Source organism: Falco punctatus (genome assembly GCF_963210335.1).
Source record: "Falco punctatus genome assembly, chromosome: Z".
Taxonomy (NCBI): Eukaryota; Metazoa; Chordata; class Aves; order Falconiformes; family Falconidae; genus Falco; species Falco punctatus.
The window spans coordinates 14,258,080-14,279,457 of record NC_137586.1 but is presented as its reverse complement, the minus strand read 5'-3'; the positions used below and the strand labels follow the sequence as shown (position 1 = coordinate 14,279,457).

General features: G+C 35.0%; 1 protein-coding gene across 3 annotated transcripts in view; it reads left to right on the top strand.

Moving 5' to 3' along the window:
• The window catches only part of CPLANE1 (ciliogenesis and planar polarity effector complex subunit 1), a 69,706-nt gene that overhangs the window by 38,381 nt on the left and 9,947 nt on the right, over positions 1-21,378 (top strand). For all 3 annotated transcript variants that reach the window (XM_080372095.1, XM_080372094.1, XM_080372096.1), the window contains 19 exons: positions 1,024-1,187; positions 2,161-2,297; positions 2,838-2,920; positions 4,070-4,158; positions 5,628-5,696; positions 6,593-6,776; positions 7,356-7,613; positions 9,199-9,921; positions 11,062-11,228; positions 12,578-12,707; positions 13,645-13,699; positions 14,768-14,872; positions 15,356-15,448; positions 16,550-16,662; positions 16,918-17,116; positions 17,394-17,638; positions 19,300-19,393; positions 20,381-20,542; positions 21,192-21,222. In XM_080372095.1, the coding sequence (XP_080228221.1) occupies positions 1,024-1,187; positions 2,161-2,297; positions 2,838-2,920; positions 4,070-4,158; positions 5,628-5,696; positions 6,593-6,776; positions 7,356-7,613; positions 9,199-9,921; positions 11,062-11,228; positions 12,578-12,707; positions 13,645-13,699; positions 14,768-14,872; positions 15,356-15,448; positions 16,550-16,662; positions 16,918-17,116; positions 17,394-17,638; positions 19,300-19,393; positions 20,381-20,542; positions 21,192-21,222 (3,101 nt within the window). The remainder of the gene's footprint in view (positions 1-1,023; positions 1,188-2,160; positions 2,298-2,837; positions 2,921-4,069; positions 4,159-5,627; positions 5,697-6,592; positions 6,777-7,355; positions 7,614-9,198; positions 9,922-11,061; positions 11,229-12,577; positions 12,708-13,644; positions 13,700-14,767; positions 14,873-15,355; positions 15,449-16,549; positions 16,663-16,917; positions 17,117-17,393; positions 17,639-19,299; positions 19,394-20,380; positions 20,543-21,191; positions 21,223-21,378) is intronic.

Genomic DNA, 21,378 nt, shown 5'->3' with positions numbered 1-21,378 from the left:
TTTAAGGATTGCTAGGAAAAGAGAAGCATTCCAGGAGTACTGGAATTCTGTCTGTAGGAAAACTTTGATTGGACACGAAAGTTCACTTTGGAAGTCCTAATGCCACATTACTTGAGAAAATTTCTACAAGTTTGTATGCTGTGGTTAGTTTTAGACATCATCTTTGAAGAAACCTAGTAGTGGAGATAGAGTATGGAAAAACAAGACAAAAAGAAATAGTTTCTCTGGGGAGACTTGAATTGGATTCATTTGTCTTTCAGGACAGTGCATACATAGTCTGACTGGAGTGTTTAACTGGTTAACGATTGATGAAAAGTGAATTTTGAATTTCTATCTAGCACTATTACACAGAGTTAGAGAGTATGCTAATATAAAAAGAGATTTGCCAGAAGAACCTGATTAATATTGCTTTGTTTTATATTTAGGGACAGCTGGATCACTAAAAAAAGACATTTAATTAAGTCTACATGAAAGGCTTTCAGGGGAGGGGGTTGTGGGTTTTCTTTGAGGTTTTCTCCCAGATCAAAACAGATGTTGTCTTGGCTTTCGTTTGTATTTTCTGATTCCTGACAAGTCCCACCTGTATTTTACTTTCAACTTACTGCCCAAATTTTGTACATCCATCTAACTGCATGATTATGTATGGCTTTTACCTCTTACACTGTCTTCAGTGGTAATTTCAGAGGTTTGTTTTGTGTATGATTAAGGCCAAATCTTACTGTGTATCTTTGTATAGACTATATTGTCACATAGTGTCTTTGACAGTTGATGCTCAATTGATGTTGACAAATCTGTCTTATGTTTCCTTTGGATAATTCAGAGGACATTTGCTTCACTTAATACAAAAAGGGAAAACTCAGATTCCACAGGCAACTGTAAATACAGAATTTTTCAGCTCTATAACAAAGAATATGAAGTTAACCATAAAAATACTAGATGAAATCATTGGGGGTTTTTTTAAACAGGTATCTTTTTTAACTAGTGATTTTTCATTATCATTATTATTATCATTATTATTAATAGAGTCCGGATAATCAATATCTGAAAGAACTTGCATCTCTGTCAGAAGCCCAGTCTAGGACAGAGAAAGACAGTAGTATGGATGAAGGCTCTTCCACAGTGGCCAGTCTTCCTCCTGATGTCCAGAGTGTACAAGCCTATGATGATCTTTGTGAAACTGGTTTGGGGTAATTTTTTATTATTTTTTTTTTAACCTAAGAAATCTAGTTGGTCATAATTCCTTAGGTAAGCAGCATGTCAGTTTGAAGTGTTCTGTTACTCTGTGTTATGTATGTGTTTAATTTTGAGTGCAAAATCAAACTTGTGCATACTGTTTACAGCTGCATGAAGCATATCAAATATTCTCCATCAGCAGACATATCACTGGGTAGAAGACAATGTAGCTGTAGCATGTGAAGTGAATTGTACATGGTTGTTTATAAACTTAGTGATGTGGAAGTGGAATCTAGAGTTTGGATGTAATTGATATCATGATTGTCTCAAAGAATTCAGGTAACTTCCACTCTCTTTAGTGTCGTTTTCGTTGTGTTGAGAGTTCACAACATTGCCCTGGATCTGTAATCTAGTTATGTTCATATAATCTGCATGTCAGAAAAATAGATGGAAAAGGCAGTAAATATTTTATTTGTTAGTATCTTACACAGTTCTGAAGATGGAGATTACTTAACCTGAAGTTAATTCTGATATTTCTCTTCATCTGCTGCTGCACTAAAGAAATGAAAGATCTTTGGTATTAGTATTCTGTGTCTTCTCTGATGAGATTATGTTTTTTTTCAGTGGCAGAAGTTTCTGTGAGGGACATAAATGTAATCTTAACCAGATGATTTTGAAGTCATGGTGCAGTTTGTGCCTTCTGGTTTTGTTAGATATATGTGTTGGTTCCATTTTCCTGGGCACAGCCTATTTGAAGGACTGTACCATTAATGTCACTAATATGTCACAGCTATACCAAAAAATAATACTAATCTTGGTTTAAGTGAAATTGTGAGAGAAAATTTATATGAACATTGATTATATCACAGCAGTATTTATTTTACAATTATGCACTAGCTTGCAATTTGAGATGAACAGTTTACTTAAACTGAGTCAGATACTTATATTATTTCTGTGTTAGTTACGTTTTGTAATTTCAATTACCAGGATGTCTACAAAGTCAAAATATTTTGGCAAGAAGGAAGTAAATCGTGGGAGTTATTCTGTACCTCATGTGACTGAAGTTCTTAATGAAGCGAGACCATTTGTTCCAAAGGTGTTAGATGTAACATCAGAAGGAGAAGGTTTGTTTTTATGGTATATCCTTTTACTATGGTCTAACATTTAAAACAGTAAGTGTTTTGCATTTATAGGATTGTATGCCACTCTGTTTATTTAATCAGAAAATGGAAATAAGTTTTCATTGTTCTGTTCAAATTATTGTATCCATTTTATATTATAAATTTCGTATGATTGCTTTCTGAAGACTTTCTGATAACTTTTTTACTTACATAATTTCTTTTTGCTATAGAGATAAGACAATGTATATTACCATATTTCTTCTGTCATTTACTTTCATTCCAAAAATGTAAAATTTGATTTGAAAAGTTCAAGACCTGAGTATGCACAGATGAAATTTTTCATGCATCTATTTATTTATTTATTTACTCTTTCTATGCTTGCATCATCCCTTGTAATAACAGACTGTTTGCTGAGACATCTTTCAAGCCCTTTCTCCTCATCAGGCAAAAAAATGGACTAACGTGACCAGTTGACAGAAATCACATAATGATGCTGTATGTCATGTAGTTTCCTGATTTACAGTAATTGTGTTTACTTTGTAGAGTTTTTTGAGGAGCCATATGAAACTCCGAAGAGCTCCAATAGCTCTGTGAAAATCAAACCTATAGAACATCAAAGAGGAAAGGCAAGTTACCATCTTGCATAGAAGCGTCAAATTATTATGACTACTCTTTTAAAAATATACTGAATTCCTCAATATGCTTGAGAAATTGATGGCTTAAAGTGTTTAGGAGTGGTGAATTTTTTTCCCTGCTTAAATTGACGACCAAGTTCACAAGTAATTCAGCAGCGGTAAAGTGAGATCTGCTGTGAGCCCTTTTGAAAACTGATTAATTGTTTATAAAACTGAATGTGTGCATGTCTGTGTATAAAATCATATATATAAAAATCACATTAGATCTATATGGTGTATGACGCTGCATTCCAACACAAACCATTACATGATATGTGCACACGTATAAATGAAAGCATGTAAATTAAAAAAAAACCAAACAAACAACAAACCCCAGGGAGTCTTCTGGTTAATAGACCATATTTTAAGGCGTATTTTGTTATACTAGAAAGCTGTATTAATAGCCTTTTTTTTTTCTTTAAAGTGTGCTGTCTCTGAAGTTGTCACAGGGTGATTAAGTAAAGACGCTCCCACTTGTTTGCATGCTTGCTTGTTTTTAAATTAAATGTATAAACATGTTTATTTTGCTCCTGTCTGAAAACAAGCCTTGTTTTTTTCATGCATCGTCTTTGGTCATAAGTCTCCTTTCTTTGCAACTGGGTAAGGGCTGTTGTGCTTAAATGTGAATTGCAACGCCATTGGTTTGCTTGCCTGCAGTGCTCTAGATTCAGTGCTGTTAATGGGAGTAGAAAATGTGTTGTCTTCAGTTCTACAGTACATTTTACTATAGTGAATCTATGGCATGTGTGAAACCCTGCATTTGTTTCAGTTTCTTTCTTTGTAGTTAATTTGTGTTCCGCGTTTTCATCTTTACTTAGAAGGTGCAAGATTGGCAGAGTGTCAGGGTAATATATATGGATATGAATTTTAAAACAAAAACTTAAAATAATGACTTTGAACAGAGGATACTCAGGTGAATCATTTGGTCATCTCCTTAAGATCTGTACCTGTCCTCCAATGTAATGTTGGTTGTTTTTGAGACAGATTTTTTCAAGTGGCTGATTAATCAAAACTGTGTTTGCCTTCAGCTAATAATACTTTATTGAAGCAGAAGGAGGGTACAAAAATTAACAAGTTCAGATGCATCTTTTTATATTCCAGCAGGTCTCCATTTCGGATGTAGATAGTCCTCAGGAAGATCAAAAGATGGAAAAAACGAAGGAATGTGTGAGAAAAAACGAACAGAATGTGTGAGAGACTTTTTTGTTGTTTTAATTTCTCTTTTAGCACTGCTTAAAAATGAAGTAGTTTTGTTAATTATGGTATCCAGTGGAATCTCAATAGGTTCTTGCTGTTGTTTATAACGACTTCATAGTTTGAAATAAAATTTCAGTCATTTTCTATTTCATGTGTACAGGCATTTCACAAACACAAAATGCTGGGTGGATGAGTGGGTTATTTTAGTAATGATCAGGTAAAAAAGGCATGGTTTGTGGAAGACATATTTTATATTGGAGACAAGGATAGAGAATAACTGGAAAAGCTTTCAGGTACACAGTACCTTCTCCAGACCTGAAGTAGGAGCAGCAATCTTCAGGCTAAATATGAGTGGAGAGCTGTTATTCTAGGAAATTTTAATCGTTTTTTTGTTACACAACGTACAAGAAAGAGAGGTTGATATCTAGGGATCAGAAGGTGAGATAAAAACGGATAACCTTGTTAGACCTTCCTTCGTCCCTCTTTCAGGAGCTTTTACACAAGTTAAGAAATGTACTTGATTCTGATCTTTTTAAAATCTTACGTTTTAAAATACTTACGTGTTTATAATACAATGAATGTAAAATTTTAGAAACAGTCCATAAACCTGATTGTCACATCATCTGTTTGAATAGATTACTGGTCAGTTTTTCTCTGAAGTTTTTCAAGTGAAGAAAATGTTCTGTAAACACAGGGTTCATTATGTTTACTATGAAGAATCTTCTGAGATTTTTTCGTTTGTTTTAATGACAGAAAAATAGCAATCTGGTTTTATTATTTCAGTTAGATTTCTTCTTGAATCCACCAAATTAGTGGTAATGAAACCTTTTCCTCTGAAATGCTGTGTCTGAATGTCTTTAATATTTAGTAAAACTTATTAATTGTGATGGCATATAAATACATATTCCTGTGTATATATATATATTATATTTGCGAAAAACTTCTAAATGGCTTGATTTCAGAAAGACATAGAATCCTCTGCTATTTTATAATGATGGGTTTTGTTGCAAAAGAAGCAAAAATAACTGCACATAAAGTGCCCCTCAAGGGTTTCTTATGATGCTGTCTCTTCCTTTTTAGGAAGGCAGATTGTAGTGGTATTAACAGTATTGCTTAAATTGGATTTTCTCTTCTTTTGTGAACTCAGATTAGTCTCTTTGTTGCCTACTGTTGGTGTTGAATCCTAGAACCTTTTCATTGTTTTTGTTTGAGTCAGTTTCTGATCGCTAGGGAAACAAAGCATGAATGTCAATATTTGCCAGCTCAGATTGCAGTGTAATGCAGTAATTGAAGCCATGCAGATCAGTATAGCTGTGATCAGGTGGCTTTCAGGTATTTTATCTCATACTAATAAAAATACTTTTTCAGGAGGTTGTATATATATTTGTGTGTGTGTGTAAAATGAAAATAAACAGTATAACAAATCATTGTAGTATTTACAAGACTCATTTTTTCTCTATAGCATGGCTGAGGTGGTTCCTAGCACCATTTCTCACTCACTCTCTTTAGATCAAGATGCAGAAGTTCCCAGGTGAGATAAAGCTATAACATTTCATATAATAAAATGGACTATCCCTATTAAATTTTCAGTCTGAAGTAACACAATCTGTAGATTTGATTACAAAATGTTTGCAGATATGGTATATTTACCTGCAAACTGTAGTACTAAATAGCCTTTCCTGAAACCTTTTTGGACTGTAATCGTTGAGGATCTTATACTCTTGAATGTTGTCCAGAATATCACATGAATCAAACATGTTAATTCAGAGCTACCAGATTTCAAGAGAAGTGATGCTTTTCTTCTGTGTAGGTAAAGGTCTTCAGTGTCTTTATAACTTAGTGTAAATCCTAACTCTCTCTTCATCATTTAAGCACTTCATCTCCTTAGTAGTCTTTATCTACTAAAAGATATATTGTGCTATCTGGTACATGTTATTTTAATTTTAATTGTTTTCTGATCTGAAATTTTATGGTTGTTTTTAATTCCAAATGTTTAAAGGTACATTTAATTATTTAACTGAACGTAAATCTGCCATCTCTTTTATTTCAACTAATAATGCCTTTCTCCATTTTCCATCACCGGTTTGGTTTTATGACTAACCAGAGTCTCTTTCTGTCAAATCTTTGTTCTCTGCCTCTGTCTGTAGTGAAGACACCATTTCAGATACCCTTGTGATTAAAAATTCAGATAAAACTTGTGCCTTTACTACTGTTTTTCTTTCAGTATATTGGGAGGCGTTAGGAAAAAGTTAATCATACATGCTGTCTAATGAAGATTGTTCAGTGTTAATTATTAAATCATTCCTACAAATCAATTACGCTTTAGAAAAATGGAGATATCTTTAAAACTTTCTGGATTGATTTAAGACAGCCTCATATAGGTGAACTGTTAATGTTTTTGATAATTTTGTTCTTTTCCTTCTTAAGTAATAGAGAGATCTCTCTAAGTGATCGTCAGCCTTCTCAGACTGTTGTGTCAAGTGTTGCCTCCAATACTTCCATTTGTGCAAAGGAACAAGAAGTCAAGGAAGAAGTGCCTACAGAAGAGAAGCTAAACACATCAGGAACTGTGAGGCAGATGCTCCAAGATGAAATGTTTAAGTTAGTTCAGGTGAGACTTCTCATTATTGAGAATAGTGTTCACAGTTCAGTGTTACTTAAATAGTAGAGATAATGACTGTTTAAAGGTATTCTCTGTGTGGTGGTTTTTGAGGTTTCCAGTTCCACGTAAACACAGAAAACTTACTTTTGACTTAACTCTTGCATTTGACCCAAAGCAAGCAAGGTAATAATGAAAGTTTTAGTTTATATAACTTACTGTGCTCTAATAGTGTGCATCAGGAAAAATTCTGAAGCTGTGATAACTTTGCAGCTGTACTAGGATTTATTTTTTGTTAGTACATAGAGACAATTTTATGTGACCTTACATTTACTCAGACTTCACAAAAAAAGTGAAGGAATTTGTCTTGTTTTAACAAGTATTTAAGGTATGTGGCAAGTATGTAAGGTATCTTGAAAGTCGAGTACAATAAATAATCATACGCAAGAATCATTATTTGAAGTTTGGGATTTGTTTATTCGGATGTATTAACAGGACAGTGAACAGTTACAAGATAGCCTAGATGTAGAATTTTTGCTAAGATTCCTGTTAAAGTTATTTACAGTGTAAACTTTGTGTGTGTATATCCAGCTACAGCAAATCAACTTCATGAGTTTAATGCAAATAGTGCAGTCATCCTTTGCCAACCTGCCAAATGTGCAACAAATTTTGCAACAGCAACAATCTGTTCACCTGGAAGGAAGCCAGCCTGCACATGCTACCAAAGGTAATGGCTTTCTGAAAACACAGCTGCCTGCTCAAGAAGACAAAGAAAAACCTGGTGAAAAGAATTCTGATTTTCAACCAAGGAATAGTTTAAGAGATGAAAGCAACAATGACCATATAAAAGTAGGTATATCCAAGTGTCATTCATGAAGACTGCTCTGTGTATCTGATATGTTTTCTGTCTTGTTAGGGTAGTGTCACAAAAGGGTGGTTTAGGTCAGGCCACGTAAAGAATTAACACCGAAGAGTTTGAGTGAAATAGGTTTAATATGAAATTTAGGAAATGCAACTGCAAAAGCTTTGACAGCAAGGTTCACTCTGTTGCTTATTACTTAGAGTAACTGCACAGAGACAGTCTGAATTGAAATCAAGACACAATCGAGTTGGAAATAGTTTATAAAGATCAGAGGTGTAAGAAGGTAAAGGAGATCCTTCCATTGAATCACAAGGTTTAAAGTGGAATCTCTTGCTTTCTAAGCTCTAACAGAGTTTAGGTGCAGCTAGATCCAGTCTTAGTCTCAGACTTGGTCAGTGGTTTATATTTAATGGGAGAGAGAGAGAAAGTGGGGTAAAGAATCAGAGACACCCTTGTGCTGAGTCACAAGGTTCAGAGTAGACGCTGTTGCTTTCTAAAAGGTCGCAGAGTTTAGGTGTGGCCGGATCTATTCCTAGTCTCAAACCTTAACAACAGATTAGATCTAGAGAAATACAAAGAGGAAGGGAATTCTGCTGTTGAGTCACCAGGGTCAGAATAGACCACCTTGCTTTTTGAACTCCCATAGACTTCAGGTGCAGATAGGTCCAATGTTAGTGTCAGACTTGGACAACACTTTGTATCTAAAGGGTAGAGAAAGAGAATTTGTTCGCAATTCAACATTATCTGTAGGATTTTAACATCAAAGCTAATGACTAAAATTTGTTTTAAATTCCAAAAATAACCTTACTACTTCAAGCTTGCAATGCGTATTATAACAAAGGTGTACCTGTTAAAAGTTCACCTCAAGTTCAGTGAAATACTCGCCTCTAATGCCTTTTGCATTCCTCAGCAGGTGAAGGGTTGAGTCTGGAGGAGCAGGCTTTCTGCCACAGGCCCCCTAGTGCCGCAGACTCGGTGGTTTCCAACCTCTGAGCTGTGTCCCACTCAGAGGGAGATGCTGGTCACAGCCTGCTGCAGTCCAGGAGAGCTCAAAGGGGTCTCCTTTAGGACTGCTCTTTATAAAACTGTGAGATGATTGGCTTTAGTCATCAGTAAATTTCCATCCTGGCCACAGCCTGAGTTGGGAATTTTTCAAAATTCCAAGAACAATGGTATTGTTTGGCTCAGGTTACCACGCAGGCTACGACCTGGGCAGGAGTTTTCCAGGGTTGTCAGGAACTGTCTCCATTCCTGTTCCCTGCTTCATCCGAGCAGCAAAGTTGCAGTATGGACAATGCCATTCTCTGCTTTAACCAAGTAAAAGAGTTACTGGTACAGTCAAGAGGTGCTTAACTGCCTGACTCATTACTCAAGTCACCAAGGCCTAGTTGGCAGCTGCTGGTGTCATAAAACAGTCCAGAGAACGGGGAGAAGTGCACCACAACGATTAGGAGATATATTTTTGTGATTGCTATAGAGAAGGAATATTTATACCATTTGCATGCATATTTAGTGCATGGTTACTGTTTCAAGGTGCTTGTAAATGCTGTGTTGTTTGCTTTTCTGATTTAGAATCATCTGGATGTGAATGTTTCTTCAAGCCTACCAGAAAGCCACAGCAAAGATTTACATTCTTCAGTACCTACTAAACCACTTTATCTCATAGCTCCTTCTGCAGACATCCAGGAAACACCAAAGCTTATCCCTATTGGAAGAAACTTGAATTACTCAAATGGATTTCCTTTGCTTAAGCTTGAATCAGGTTATCATTTCAAACCGGCATTTTTGCATCCAATGGAAATGTCATCAGCTTTTGCTAGACTGCCCCCAGTACCACGAGTAGCTTGGAGTTCATCAGATTCCATATGGAACCATCAGTTATCAGACATACAAAGAAAGAGTAAGGCAAAAGAAGATGTCAACATGAGTCGGCACGCCCCTGAGATCCAAAGGCAGATGCATGAGGAAGAGAGAAGATGGGCAGAAACGGTACATAAGGGACCTCCCAAACACCTTAATCTAAGTTGGTATGAAGGACAGCAAGAAGTTTCACCTCAGCAGCAATTCTCTGCAAATAGGAATATGAAGAAAGCACTGATCACTCAGAACCTGGCTGGTATTCCACTCTTGCACTTGCAAGTTGATCCAATACCTAGACATCCACCAGTTGTAAGTCAGCCAACCACTGCTACTTTAATACCTGTTAAACCTGCAACAAAGGAGACTGACTGCAGAGAAGCACTACAGCACGCAGGATTATCACTACTCCATGCTAATTTACCTCAAAAAAAGAAGGTACTGGATTTTATAATACCATTTTTTTTTTCTCTTTCACGTTTTCTTACTCATCGAAAGTAAATTAATGTTTCCAGACTATGGAATTTGGAAGTGTTCAGTACAGCTACCAGAAGCGATCAGGAACTAAGGTACCTTCTTACTGGCATGCCAGTATGAGGTAGGCTGTAAGCTTGGCAATGTTTTTAACAACGTTAGATTGATTTCACATTCCATAGTTCATCAACATTCAGTCCATTAATAAAGAATGTAAGGAATTCCCTCTGGATTATATTTACATAGCAAAAAATAGTTCTATATATTTATTATTATATATATAATATATTTATATAGCAAAAAATAGTTCTATTTTTACAGAAATTTAAATAGAATTTGTTACAGAAATACAAAGAATGTTTATTATTAAATTATTAAATTGCCTGGTTTATCAAAACTTCTGGTTTTGCTCTTGGCCAGACAGTTGCCAGTTGGTTGGTGGATACATGGTCACTACTTTACTGTAACACAAAGCTCAACTAACAGGTGGAGGTCAAGGCAACAGTTTAAACTCATGCTATGGCTCAGTATTTGGTGAACTGCATAGTGACATTAATCCTGTATTTATATATGTAAATACTTACTGTGTCTGGCAAGTTCTGCCCCCTCTTTTGTAGGGGCAGAAAAGGAATGCTAAAAGACTTGGTTAGAAAATCTTAGTTTCTAGACGTTGAGAGCACATTGTTTTGAAAAATGTTGTTCTGATAGACTCATATGCTTGCACATTCCAGTTGAATAGGAACGTTTTTTCCTGAAAGGTGCTTTTTCAGGCCTTGTGTACATTGCATGGTTCCTGCCTGCATCCTGAGCTACATACATTAGAAACGCAAATATTAATGAAGTACAGTGTGGAGAAAAATCATATCTTTTAGTTTACTTTCAGAAATAGTTTACATGTGCACATTAGCTGAGATTCTGGTCTGATGCTGTTAATTTTTCTTTTCTGCATTTTCACTTTGTCTGCGTATTGCTACAGGAGTTGTGTTTGTATAATTGAGATCCAACCTGGACCTGCTCTTTTCATTGAGTCTGACTGGGCTTCCTCTCTCTGTTTCCTGTATCAATGTTTCATTTTTGCTTTTTTCTCTCTCTGAACATTTTCAGGCACCAAAACTCATTCCACTTGAAGATCTCATTGCATTTGAGCAGCGCCACCAGCGTCATACTGTGCCCAGTACTTCCTTTGGACAAGACCAAAGTGAACCTATCCAGTTACTAAAAATTGATGTTGAACCGTTTGAACTAAGAGATGTGCAGAATCATAGAAAAAGGCAAGCCAAACTTTTAAAGTGGGTCTTCATTTTGAAGGACTTATGGTAACCTGTAACTTCTAGCTTTGAAATCAGTGGGAGTTTCCATAGCAGCTTCAAATAAAGTTTCCATAGCAGCTTCAAATGAAGTGGAATTAGATTTAATTCTCTTGGAGGAGAATAAATTAACATATATTAGTAAAGGTAGAGCAGGAGGAGCATGGTGTTAGGGCTTGAAGGGGTTGTTGCTGTTACCAGGCTGATAAGATTCAAAGGGGAAATATTTTTCATACTTCTATCTGTGGTTTAAATCTGGCTGTTCGATATATAGTGTCTGTGAAATGCTTTGCTGCTTACACAATAAAATCTTGATAGGCTACTGTCTTCATTGCATATCATCTCCATTGGTAGTAATCTTCAAGAAGGAAAGGGTTGCACTCTTCCAATATAATTCAAGATACAGGCTTTGTTTCTGAATCCAGACAGTGATTAGCAAAATTCCTGCTGAAACAATATTTTATTTTGTTTTGCTAGGTATGTTATTCATTACTTTCAAAATTTGTTTATTCTTTGTTAATTGATTGCACAAGCAGTTAAAATCGTTTAAGCTGCATGCGTATCTCTGTTCAGTCCTCATGTAATGCCAGTAGATTCTTGACTTTTCACAGATCTGTGTTTTCTGTGGAAGAGTTAATGGTGTCATTGAATCTAGAACAGAACACTCGCTTCTGATTATGACGCTTTTAAGTCCAGCAGCTGGAAACACCGACTCTAGGATCTTAAATTGATACATAAGTAACTGCAGCTGGAGTTTAGAATACCTCTGTTGATATTACCAGCTGAAATGCTTGAAGCAACAATTGTTGTCTTACAATCTATGAGAATTTGTAATATAATTTATAAAATTATGTAGGATACAATTTATCAGATACTAAAGAAAATTTGCAACTTTTTTAGTAACATAGTTAATTGGGAAGTTTCAGTGATAACAGATTTGTTTCTTCCTGGTGTATTTCTTGTAGATTCCCTACAGGCATTTTATGTAGTAATGATTATGTTATTGTGCACAAAATATAGCTATGACATGTTACACAGTTTATATTATTTGATGTAAATAGATTATTAGACGATTAACAGATTTTGGTGTGATTCTTAAGTATATTTATGAGTTCCTACAACAATTTTGTGTACAATTCTGGTAGGCGAAAATAGTGCTTTGAACTGGTCTGTATGCAACAGTTGTGTTTGTCTTTCCCACTTTCATTTCAGTCTCTATTTCTTAATAGTAATATTCCTTAGAAAACAGTCATAGGTATTTTTATTATTTGAGTGCAGTTCTTGCTTTTGATTTGTAATTAATATGTTGACAGACAAAAAAGGCGTGGTAAGAACCAAATGAAAGACAAAGATGAAAAGCAGAAACCAAGTGTGTCCTTCTGCCCAGATGACTCCATCATCAGTAGCAGTGATACAGTGATGGTTGCCGAATCAGGGACTGGGGTATAGAAAAATATTTTTTTCTTTGCTTTTTTCTATTCAAGTATTAAGAAGAAAGAAGGAATTGGGCAACTGTCAACCAAAACAATCATGTAAATCTCTCCCAGGCTCTAGGCTAGAAACGGTATCCATCTTTCATTCATATACTTGCATTTACTGTAAATTTTATGAAGTATTCAAAGGTTGCTTTTGATTTTCTTGGGACATGAACTTGTCTGTTTTGATAGAGTATTTGTCTGTATGTACATTTAAGGTAAATTTATACACAAATGCTAATAGCTTTAAAAAAACCAATTATGTTTAGTCTAGCAGTAATGCTAGGGCAGATGACCCAGGCATTACTGTCTTCACATGAGGCTAGATTATGACAGTGTAACTGTGAGGATGGGGAGTATGAGGTCTGAGTTCTGGCTCAGCCAGGAAACTGGAAAGATGAAGTCTTTGTCAGACTGGGTTTTGATTTATGCACTTCTGTTTGCCTGGGCCTTTTTGATATCTTTTAACATATTTGGGGGTTATTTTTGCAAGTACCAAATTTCAGGCTAGAACACTACCAGATTTAAAGCTGGAACAATACCCAGCGCAGCAGGCTCTATTTCTGGTCCATACCATACCTTCTTTGAGACTTGCCTCCCTAGCACAACAGCTGGAGAGCCTCACCAGACCTGGGAGATGTTAACTATAGTATGGCAGAGATACTCGAAGAAGAATCAGGAATTTGTGTCACCCCAAGGTACATATGGGAAAGAATGTTTACATAGTAATTGCATTAAGTTGGGATGGAAGAATTAAGAAAGGGGGTAAGAGAAGTACATTACAGAGATTTTTTTTCCCAACTCATTACTCAAAAGAGGTATGTTGAAAAGTTAACAGCATCAAGAAAACCTTTAATTGGCATTGGAACTATTTTTTAAGATAGTTCTTTTTCTCCTTATGTTAGGATCAACAAGAAAAATCTGCATCATACCTTCAAGATGGTTTTTTCATTTCAGCGGGCAAGTACAAATCTTCTTAATGCTTTAAGTGCCTAAATAAAATAAGGAACAGAAGTCTGTTAGATTTCAAACAGAAAAAACCCCTCTGTAGTTATCAAGATATTAAAAACTCAAATGTCTGTGGGCTTTACAGCATAATGTCTTACGGGATCTTTCCCCAGAGAATCAGGAAAACCTTTCAGGAGGTACAACAGATATTTAGTCTTTCTTGGGTATGGTCAGTTTTTAGGAGATTGGTGTGGGGAGAGATGCAGGCAAATTTAAGATCACATATCAATTATTTGTAAACTCAATAATTCTCCTGAAAATTTTAGAAGTATTTTGAATTTTCTTAGAAATAAGTGATAATCTTGTGTTTATGTTTATGAACAGTGGACTTCATGAAATAATAACAGTACGTTGAATGAATTTCAGTAACTATGGTTCTTGGTGATTTCTGTTCATGTGATTCATCAGAAGAATGCTTTCAAATTCTAAATCAATTTATTTGTTTTTAAAAGATATTTTTCCAGTATTATTTGCCTGGATATTCTATTACATTAAATTTAATGCTTTTTTAAAAGAAACTGTTTACAATAATTCTAGCTTTCAAACTGAAGGCATGGCTGTAGAAAGATTTGTTTCTTTCTAGTACATTAATTCAGCACAATATTTAGTCCTATTAGAGGCAAAACCACAATCCATTATCTGAAATTTGGCCTTAGAGAAATAGTGTCTTGCAGAGCTCTGTAGAAACATGAATAAAGGTATACACATCATAAATATTTGTTCCCTTTTAAAATATGAAACAAACTGTTACTGTACAGCATACTAGAATACTTAATTTTAAAATTACATGTCCAGACTGAGCCTTGATTTTAGTTCAGTGTACCCTTGTAAGTTTCAATACAGTAGCATATTCATAAGGCAGGAATGCAGACTTCATTCATGAAGTGTGCTTAGAGAAAGGTTAAAATTATTTTGAGAAATGCAAAGAAGAATCTGTTGGAGCCCTTAGTTTTGAGTTAATATCATGGCTTTCATAGGTTTCTAATTCTTGCATTGTTTTTATGTATTATCATACTTTAGACACAGTGGGAGAAGCAATTACTACTTCAGCAGATCTACATTACATGGCTGCTACAGGAAAAAAACCAGCAGAAACGCAGGATGCAAGTACAAATACTCACCCAGGTAAGTGCTACCTGTGTGCTACAGTAACCAACTATTTCTAGTATTGAATCTTGTTAATTGTGATATTTGGCCAGCTTCCAAAGTAGAGTAAATTTTTAAATGGAAAAAGAGTTTTTCATGCTGTAACATTTTGTTTCAAAAAGTATTAAACCACAAGATGCTGGAATATAAATTACAAAGTATTAGTTGAAATAATTATAAATAAAAATCCTAGTGGTGCAATTATGTAAGAGTTTCTACATGCTTTCTGTAAGTACTTCTGCTGTGACTTTTTGTGAAAGCTCCTTTTAACTACCTTGACTTCATCTAAATGCATTTTAGACAGTGTTTTACATGTGACTGAAACTGTTTCCCTGCCTCTTCCCTCCAACTTTGCTTTGATTGTGAGCTGAGAAATCAGAAACGCACGTTCAGATAATGCCATCCATGTCTTTACTTTCCTTAAAATTCATGCATTTTGGTTTTGTTTTTTTTCCTATCAAGTGCTCAAATCGTATCGGGATGTTGGAATCAGTGCTTGCAATGATGTTTCTGAAGTCCAAAAAAATGAATCAGTCAACTCTGTTCCTGTGTCAGGTGTGGCTTCAGTCTTTCTCTACTTCATTTGTTGTTTGGGAAGTCTATAAAAATACTACAATGTTAACATGGATTTTGTACACAAAGTCACTTAATTCGGGATGTAGATAAGAAGATGCTAATTTGTCTGACTTCTGGAGACCAAATGTGAAATAATGGTAATACTGTTTATGAAAAGTTTGGCTGGAATATTTCATGGTGTAGCGTAACTATCTTCTTGTATTCCTGAATGATGTGGTACATTTGTGAATTTTAGCTTGATTTTAGTGCCACTTTGTCTTGGGGAGTTGCTGTTCTGTACACCAAATGGATTGACCAGTAGGATGTTAAGATAGATCACAGCTCCACATGAAATGGAGCTGTAGTAACTCAACTAATTATACAGTTGATCTACACATCTGCTAAGTTACATAATAGCTATATGCCAAGTAACAGTGTTCCAGTCTCAAGTAGGAATTTTACTTCCCATCAGTCATCCTTTGGGTCAGTTTGTAGCACGAAGAATAGAAGGTAACTGATTTTGAGCTAAAGAAGATTTGTTTTGATGTGGGTTTTCTCCCCATTTTATAAGGCCTTGATAAACTGTACTACATAGAAGAATTCAGTAGCTAAGTATTTTCCCTGTGGTACCAAGTGAGGATACTAATTTTTCCTTTCTTTTAAAATTCAGCAGTGTTGTTCCATTTGGAAGATTATTTTACTGCATCACATGACTTCTTGCAGATAGTTTCTTAGAGAGGTCTGTCTAGCTAAGTAGCGTCATTTATTTGGATCAAGTAAAGATGCAGGTTATTTTTTTTCAACCTATTCAGGAGCAAACTGGAAATAAATAGCACTTTAGACTGCAGCTTGTTGCTTTAATTTTAATCTTTTGAGTATTTTTCTGCTAATTTGTCACCAAAATGAAAAATAATTTAGTACTTTATTGTTAGAAGCAAACATTAAAGAAAACTATTAAGGTACATTGTCTATAGTTTTTAAAAGAAGTGCTGATCAAAGCTTTCCTTATCATTTAGAGAATGTAGACCTGTTTCCAGACAGTTTTGTCTGATGTTTCCTGGCTTTTACTGTAAATATAATACTATTACTCTTTTCTCACAGAATCATCTAGTGCATTTGAGATACTACCACCAGACATGTATTTAAACCTGAGATTCCCCACTCAAGTGAATGAGAGACCTTTGTCATGCTTTCTGTCGGATGCACCTGATTTGGTTAGTGATCCAATGTACATATGGTTAAAAGACATTTTAAGTGTGCTGTTTGTCTTACCTTATTAATTTGTGTTTTTTATATCTGGATGGGACAGTTGTGTGACACCCTAGGGAAGATTGTAGTTATTTTGTCTCCAAAACAAAAAGTCTTTCAATGCAAAGTGGTAAGAGGTAAACACAGGAAATAGTTAACCATGTACTATAAACAGTGGATGCAAATGCTTTATAATTGATCATAATCTTTTTCTTGTTTAGAGTGAACATGAGTATGTCAGTGTGATTGACATTGAAGACAGTGACATCCTTAACAATTTGCCCATGATACCTGAGTCTGCAGAAGAGACAGCTACTGCACAGCAAAATGCTAACTTTGAAATTCCATCTACTGCAAAACTTGATCACACGGCAGCTTCTGTTAATAATGCAGTTCCACCCAAGGCGCTTTGGAAGAAAGGTAAACCATTTCATTTTTACGTCAGAAAAAAAGCTATGGACTTCTGTTGTAGTACTCTTTTTCCACAGTAAACTTGCAGCCTTTTCCCAACTCACCTCCTGCTTTTTTAGTCTTACACATCAAAATGTTTATACATTTGATTTCTGTGATGATTCCTGCTTCCTAAAACATACTATCAGGTATAGCACAGCTGTGCCTAATGAATTGCATTACTTAAATGTTTGCAGGTTTTTTACTGATGTTAGTGCACTCTTTTTTTTTTTTTTTTTATTTCAAGATGATCATCTGAAAAATGTATCAAGCCAAGTGCAAAAGGAAGATGAGAAGTCAAATTCTGCTGCAGACAGTTTAACTTGGAACATGTTACATGAAGATGACAGAACTTTTCCTTCTTCAGGGCTTCCATCCAAAATAATTGGCAAAGAATACTTTTCCACAAAGCAGCAGGAAATAGATATGCAATTACAGACACTACAGAACATAACAGAAAATATGGAGGAGGATTTCAGAAATACCAAACTGGTGAGTTCTTGCTGCTAACTGTTGTGTCCTAAACAGTTCGTTCTGTAACTTCATTTAGCTAAGGACAATTTAAATTTTGGAGTGATGATTTTCAAATTGCTTAGTATGTGTTGAGAGAGATCAGGAATAAGATACAATTCTTTCACATCTAATGCTGCATCTGTTGGCTGACAGTTATTTATGCTGGTCAGAACGGTGATGTTCTTAGTGAATGGGCAGAATATATTTAATCTCTCTGTAACTGGGAAAATGGAATAGCACAAAAGTTCAGGCTGAGCAGGATACCTTATTGGCAAAGATTTCTGCAGTTGTGCCTCTGCACAGTATTATGAGACTTTCTGGAACTTGTTTCTATTTATTTCATAAAATACTTGCATTTAACATCTTTATAAATCTAACTATAAAAGGGAAATAAATGCATTTTGGACATAGCGCATTCAGATGATCTTACATATAATTCAGGAATTACTATTTTATAGGTCATGACAGAAATAACAATAAAAAGTTACAATTATTTAACAGACTGACCTCTTAATATTGTATGTGGTTTAGGTTGCCTAGATTTTCAGGTGTGGCTGACTTCAGGTGTATGTGAAATGGGGAATGCTGGCAATTATTTCTTCACATTACTTTGACTTTTTTATTAAGTTTAGAGTAAACTGAAAGTGACTGATCTAAAAATGAGCTAGTAGTTCTGGTTTTACCTAGCTGATAAGAAAAATTTCTTCTTCACACATCAAGAAAACTAAGTCAGTTTCCAATTCCTGTAGACCTGGCTAAATACAGAATGAATTCAGTAACACTGTATTAATTCCACAGCATCTACTTTTTGTATAATGGTTCAAAATAATAGTATCCATTGCCTGTCCTTCCATATATTCACAGAAACGTAAGGACCTCGTTGTGTCCCCTACACACAGTTACTAAAGTATGGTGGATTATTTAATCCCTTACATCCTTCATCAAGGTGATTATCTAGCCAGATTTTTAAAAGCCTGTAGTGAGAAAAAAAAATCTTCGCATACTCTTTTTTTTTTGTTGCAGCATTTTACTGCATTTGGGTTCTAAAACTTCTGGATATCTGGCCAAATCCTGAAGATAAACACCTGATTTGTGTTTTACCCAGTGCACACCAGTTGGTCATTCCTTTTATAACAATTCCTTAGGTACTAGAAATCAGTTTTGAGGCCTGTTCTTTGTAAAGATAATGTTCAGTGAAATGTCTCTGTCTAGGTTAGTCAGCTTTAGTTTTCATTTTCTAGTTTTGAACTTCAGGAAACTCCTGACCTATGAAGAACATCAAAATTTTTATCTTTCTGTGGTTTTTAGATAAGAGGTAGTGGAAAATTCAGCTGCTCTAAAAGTAAAAATAACGTGATCAATAGAAGTAAAACTGTTCACAAGAATAATACAGTTCATATGTATTTTCTCAGCGTAAGGGCCCACAAGATTGAACTCTTAGATGAAATCAATCTACTTAAGCTACTTTGATTCCTGAACTATTTTATTTGGTTTTGAATCAGTATACCTCATTAAAATGTTTGTAAGATTCTGAGGAAAAAATATATTTATAGCAAACTTTGCGTTAATAACTGCAGTGCAAGTTCTCAGAGATGCCTTGAAGAATGTATGGTTATTTAGTTTTTGGGTTTCATTTATAGCTAGTGAAAATAATAGAAGATTTTGAAATGGCTGCCAATTCAGACCTTGGTGCTCGTCCTTCATTCTCTGAAGATGCTAGAATCATTGATGATGGTATGTGTTCAGTTAACAGAAGGATAGTAAACTTGCAGTTGAGTATTAAATTTGACTAACTTTTAATGACTGTTGAAGATTAATACAATCCCAAAAGTTGTTACTGAAATCTGAACAAAAAATTAAAAATATGAGAGAGAGAGAGAGAAATAAAATCAAAGGTAGAAAATACGAATATTAACAGGTCCTGCTTCAAGGAAAATGCATTTGAAAATACCTGTATATTTTGATGTTTTCCAAAACCAGAATGCAGGACTTCAGTATAAGATTTTAAAGATGATAGTCTGTATTTCTATTGTATCATAAAATCTAAACATGTTGCTTATGAGTGCTTTGCTTGCTGATCTGAAAGGATATGAAATTTGTCCTCAAGTTTTCTCTGTATATATAAACAAATGTTTTTCTCTGTGTATATAAAGAAACTTTTTTTCGTGCATCTTTGGTGGCTATTTAGTTGTAATATCTGCCGATTTTAATAAAAGCTTGCATCAGCTTAACTGTTCGCTAGAGCTGATGTATTGAGTAGTTTATTGTTTATATAACAATTGGCTAGATAGTACCTGTTTACTTATAGTTACTATACGGTACCAAGAAGGAGCATGCTAGGGGTACGTGCTTAAGGTCCCTTTTACATTCATACCAAAACATAGTCTAATCTGTTTATGAAATACAAAGCCAAGTGGTAGAACAAAATGATTACTATATCTGTATTTATACGTAAGACAATATTTAAGATGTCCATTAGCCTCACACAGAGCAACTCATAATTTGGTCTTTGTTCACATGTACAGGACCAGTACATACATCACAGCTTTTGGTGGGTGCTCTTTCATAGGTAGGCACAACTGATCTAAGTTCAGGTTGTTGTTTGACAGATAAACTAAATATGCCACTAATAAATATGTATGAGTGATAGTTTTTGCATTCTGGTTTTTTTTTCGTTGGCCTACACTAATTACTATATTTATTATTTTTTCATGGAATCAGAACATTATTTAAGGGGCATGATTTTTGAAGATACTGCAGGTGATGACAAGGAGGGCTTAAACTTGGAGTATCCTGTACCCGGTTGTTCTGCGTTGGAAGTACACTCCCTTGCCTCTGCAGCCTCTGCTTCTGACTTTCCCAGTGGCATAAAGTCATCTTCTAGTATAATCTTTATTACTTATTTTACTCTTTTTCTCCTTTTAAAAATAAGTAAACCTTTTCTTCCTGGTGTAATACTTTCTCATTGCTGTTATACAGAATGTTACATAATGCCAGTGAGCTCATGTCAGTTGTCAGTCTTTCTAGATTGCATTATTTAGAATGGCTTCATGGATGTGCATTGATAATGAGTTTATACATTACGTGACAGAACAGTATCACAAAGCCCTGAAAACAGTTCAGCAGTGTACATTATACTTGTACTCTTTTACAAGTACATTATATTGTACTCAATTTCACCATTACTGAAAGAAAATTAGTAACCTTGGGTTTATTTCTGAAACCCATCACTTTGCTGATTTGTAATTATTTAGTTAATTGTACATGAGTAAAAGTATGCAGAGGGCCACAGTACACTCATAGCTTCCTCCCAAAGCTATCTTACCATCTCTGTCATCCTCCTGTGTTCTAGAGAGTTGAGATCCCAGTTAATCCAACCCATGTCATTAAGTACAATATTCATTTATTTTTAGTGTCAGTATATTCAGGTTAATATATTTCTGCATTTCATCCCACAGGGTGTTCAATGTATGTAATATTAGTTTGTGTGCAAGTGCAAGGCTTTTATTAACAAGGGCTGTTTCTGTTTCAGGCTTTCACATACGCAGAGACCTAAGTGATAGGTATGTATTTTTGACATCTGTTTTGTTGAAAATTTGTTTAAGTCCTACTAAAAAGGGCACTGTCAAGGTGGAACTATCACTTACATAAAAATGTAGGCATTCATTTGCAAACTGAAGGAAAGCCTTCTTAATAGAATTTCAGACATTTAACGCTGA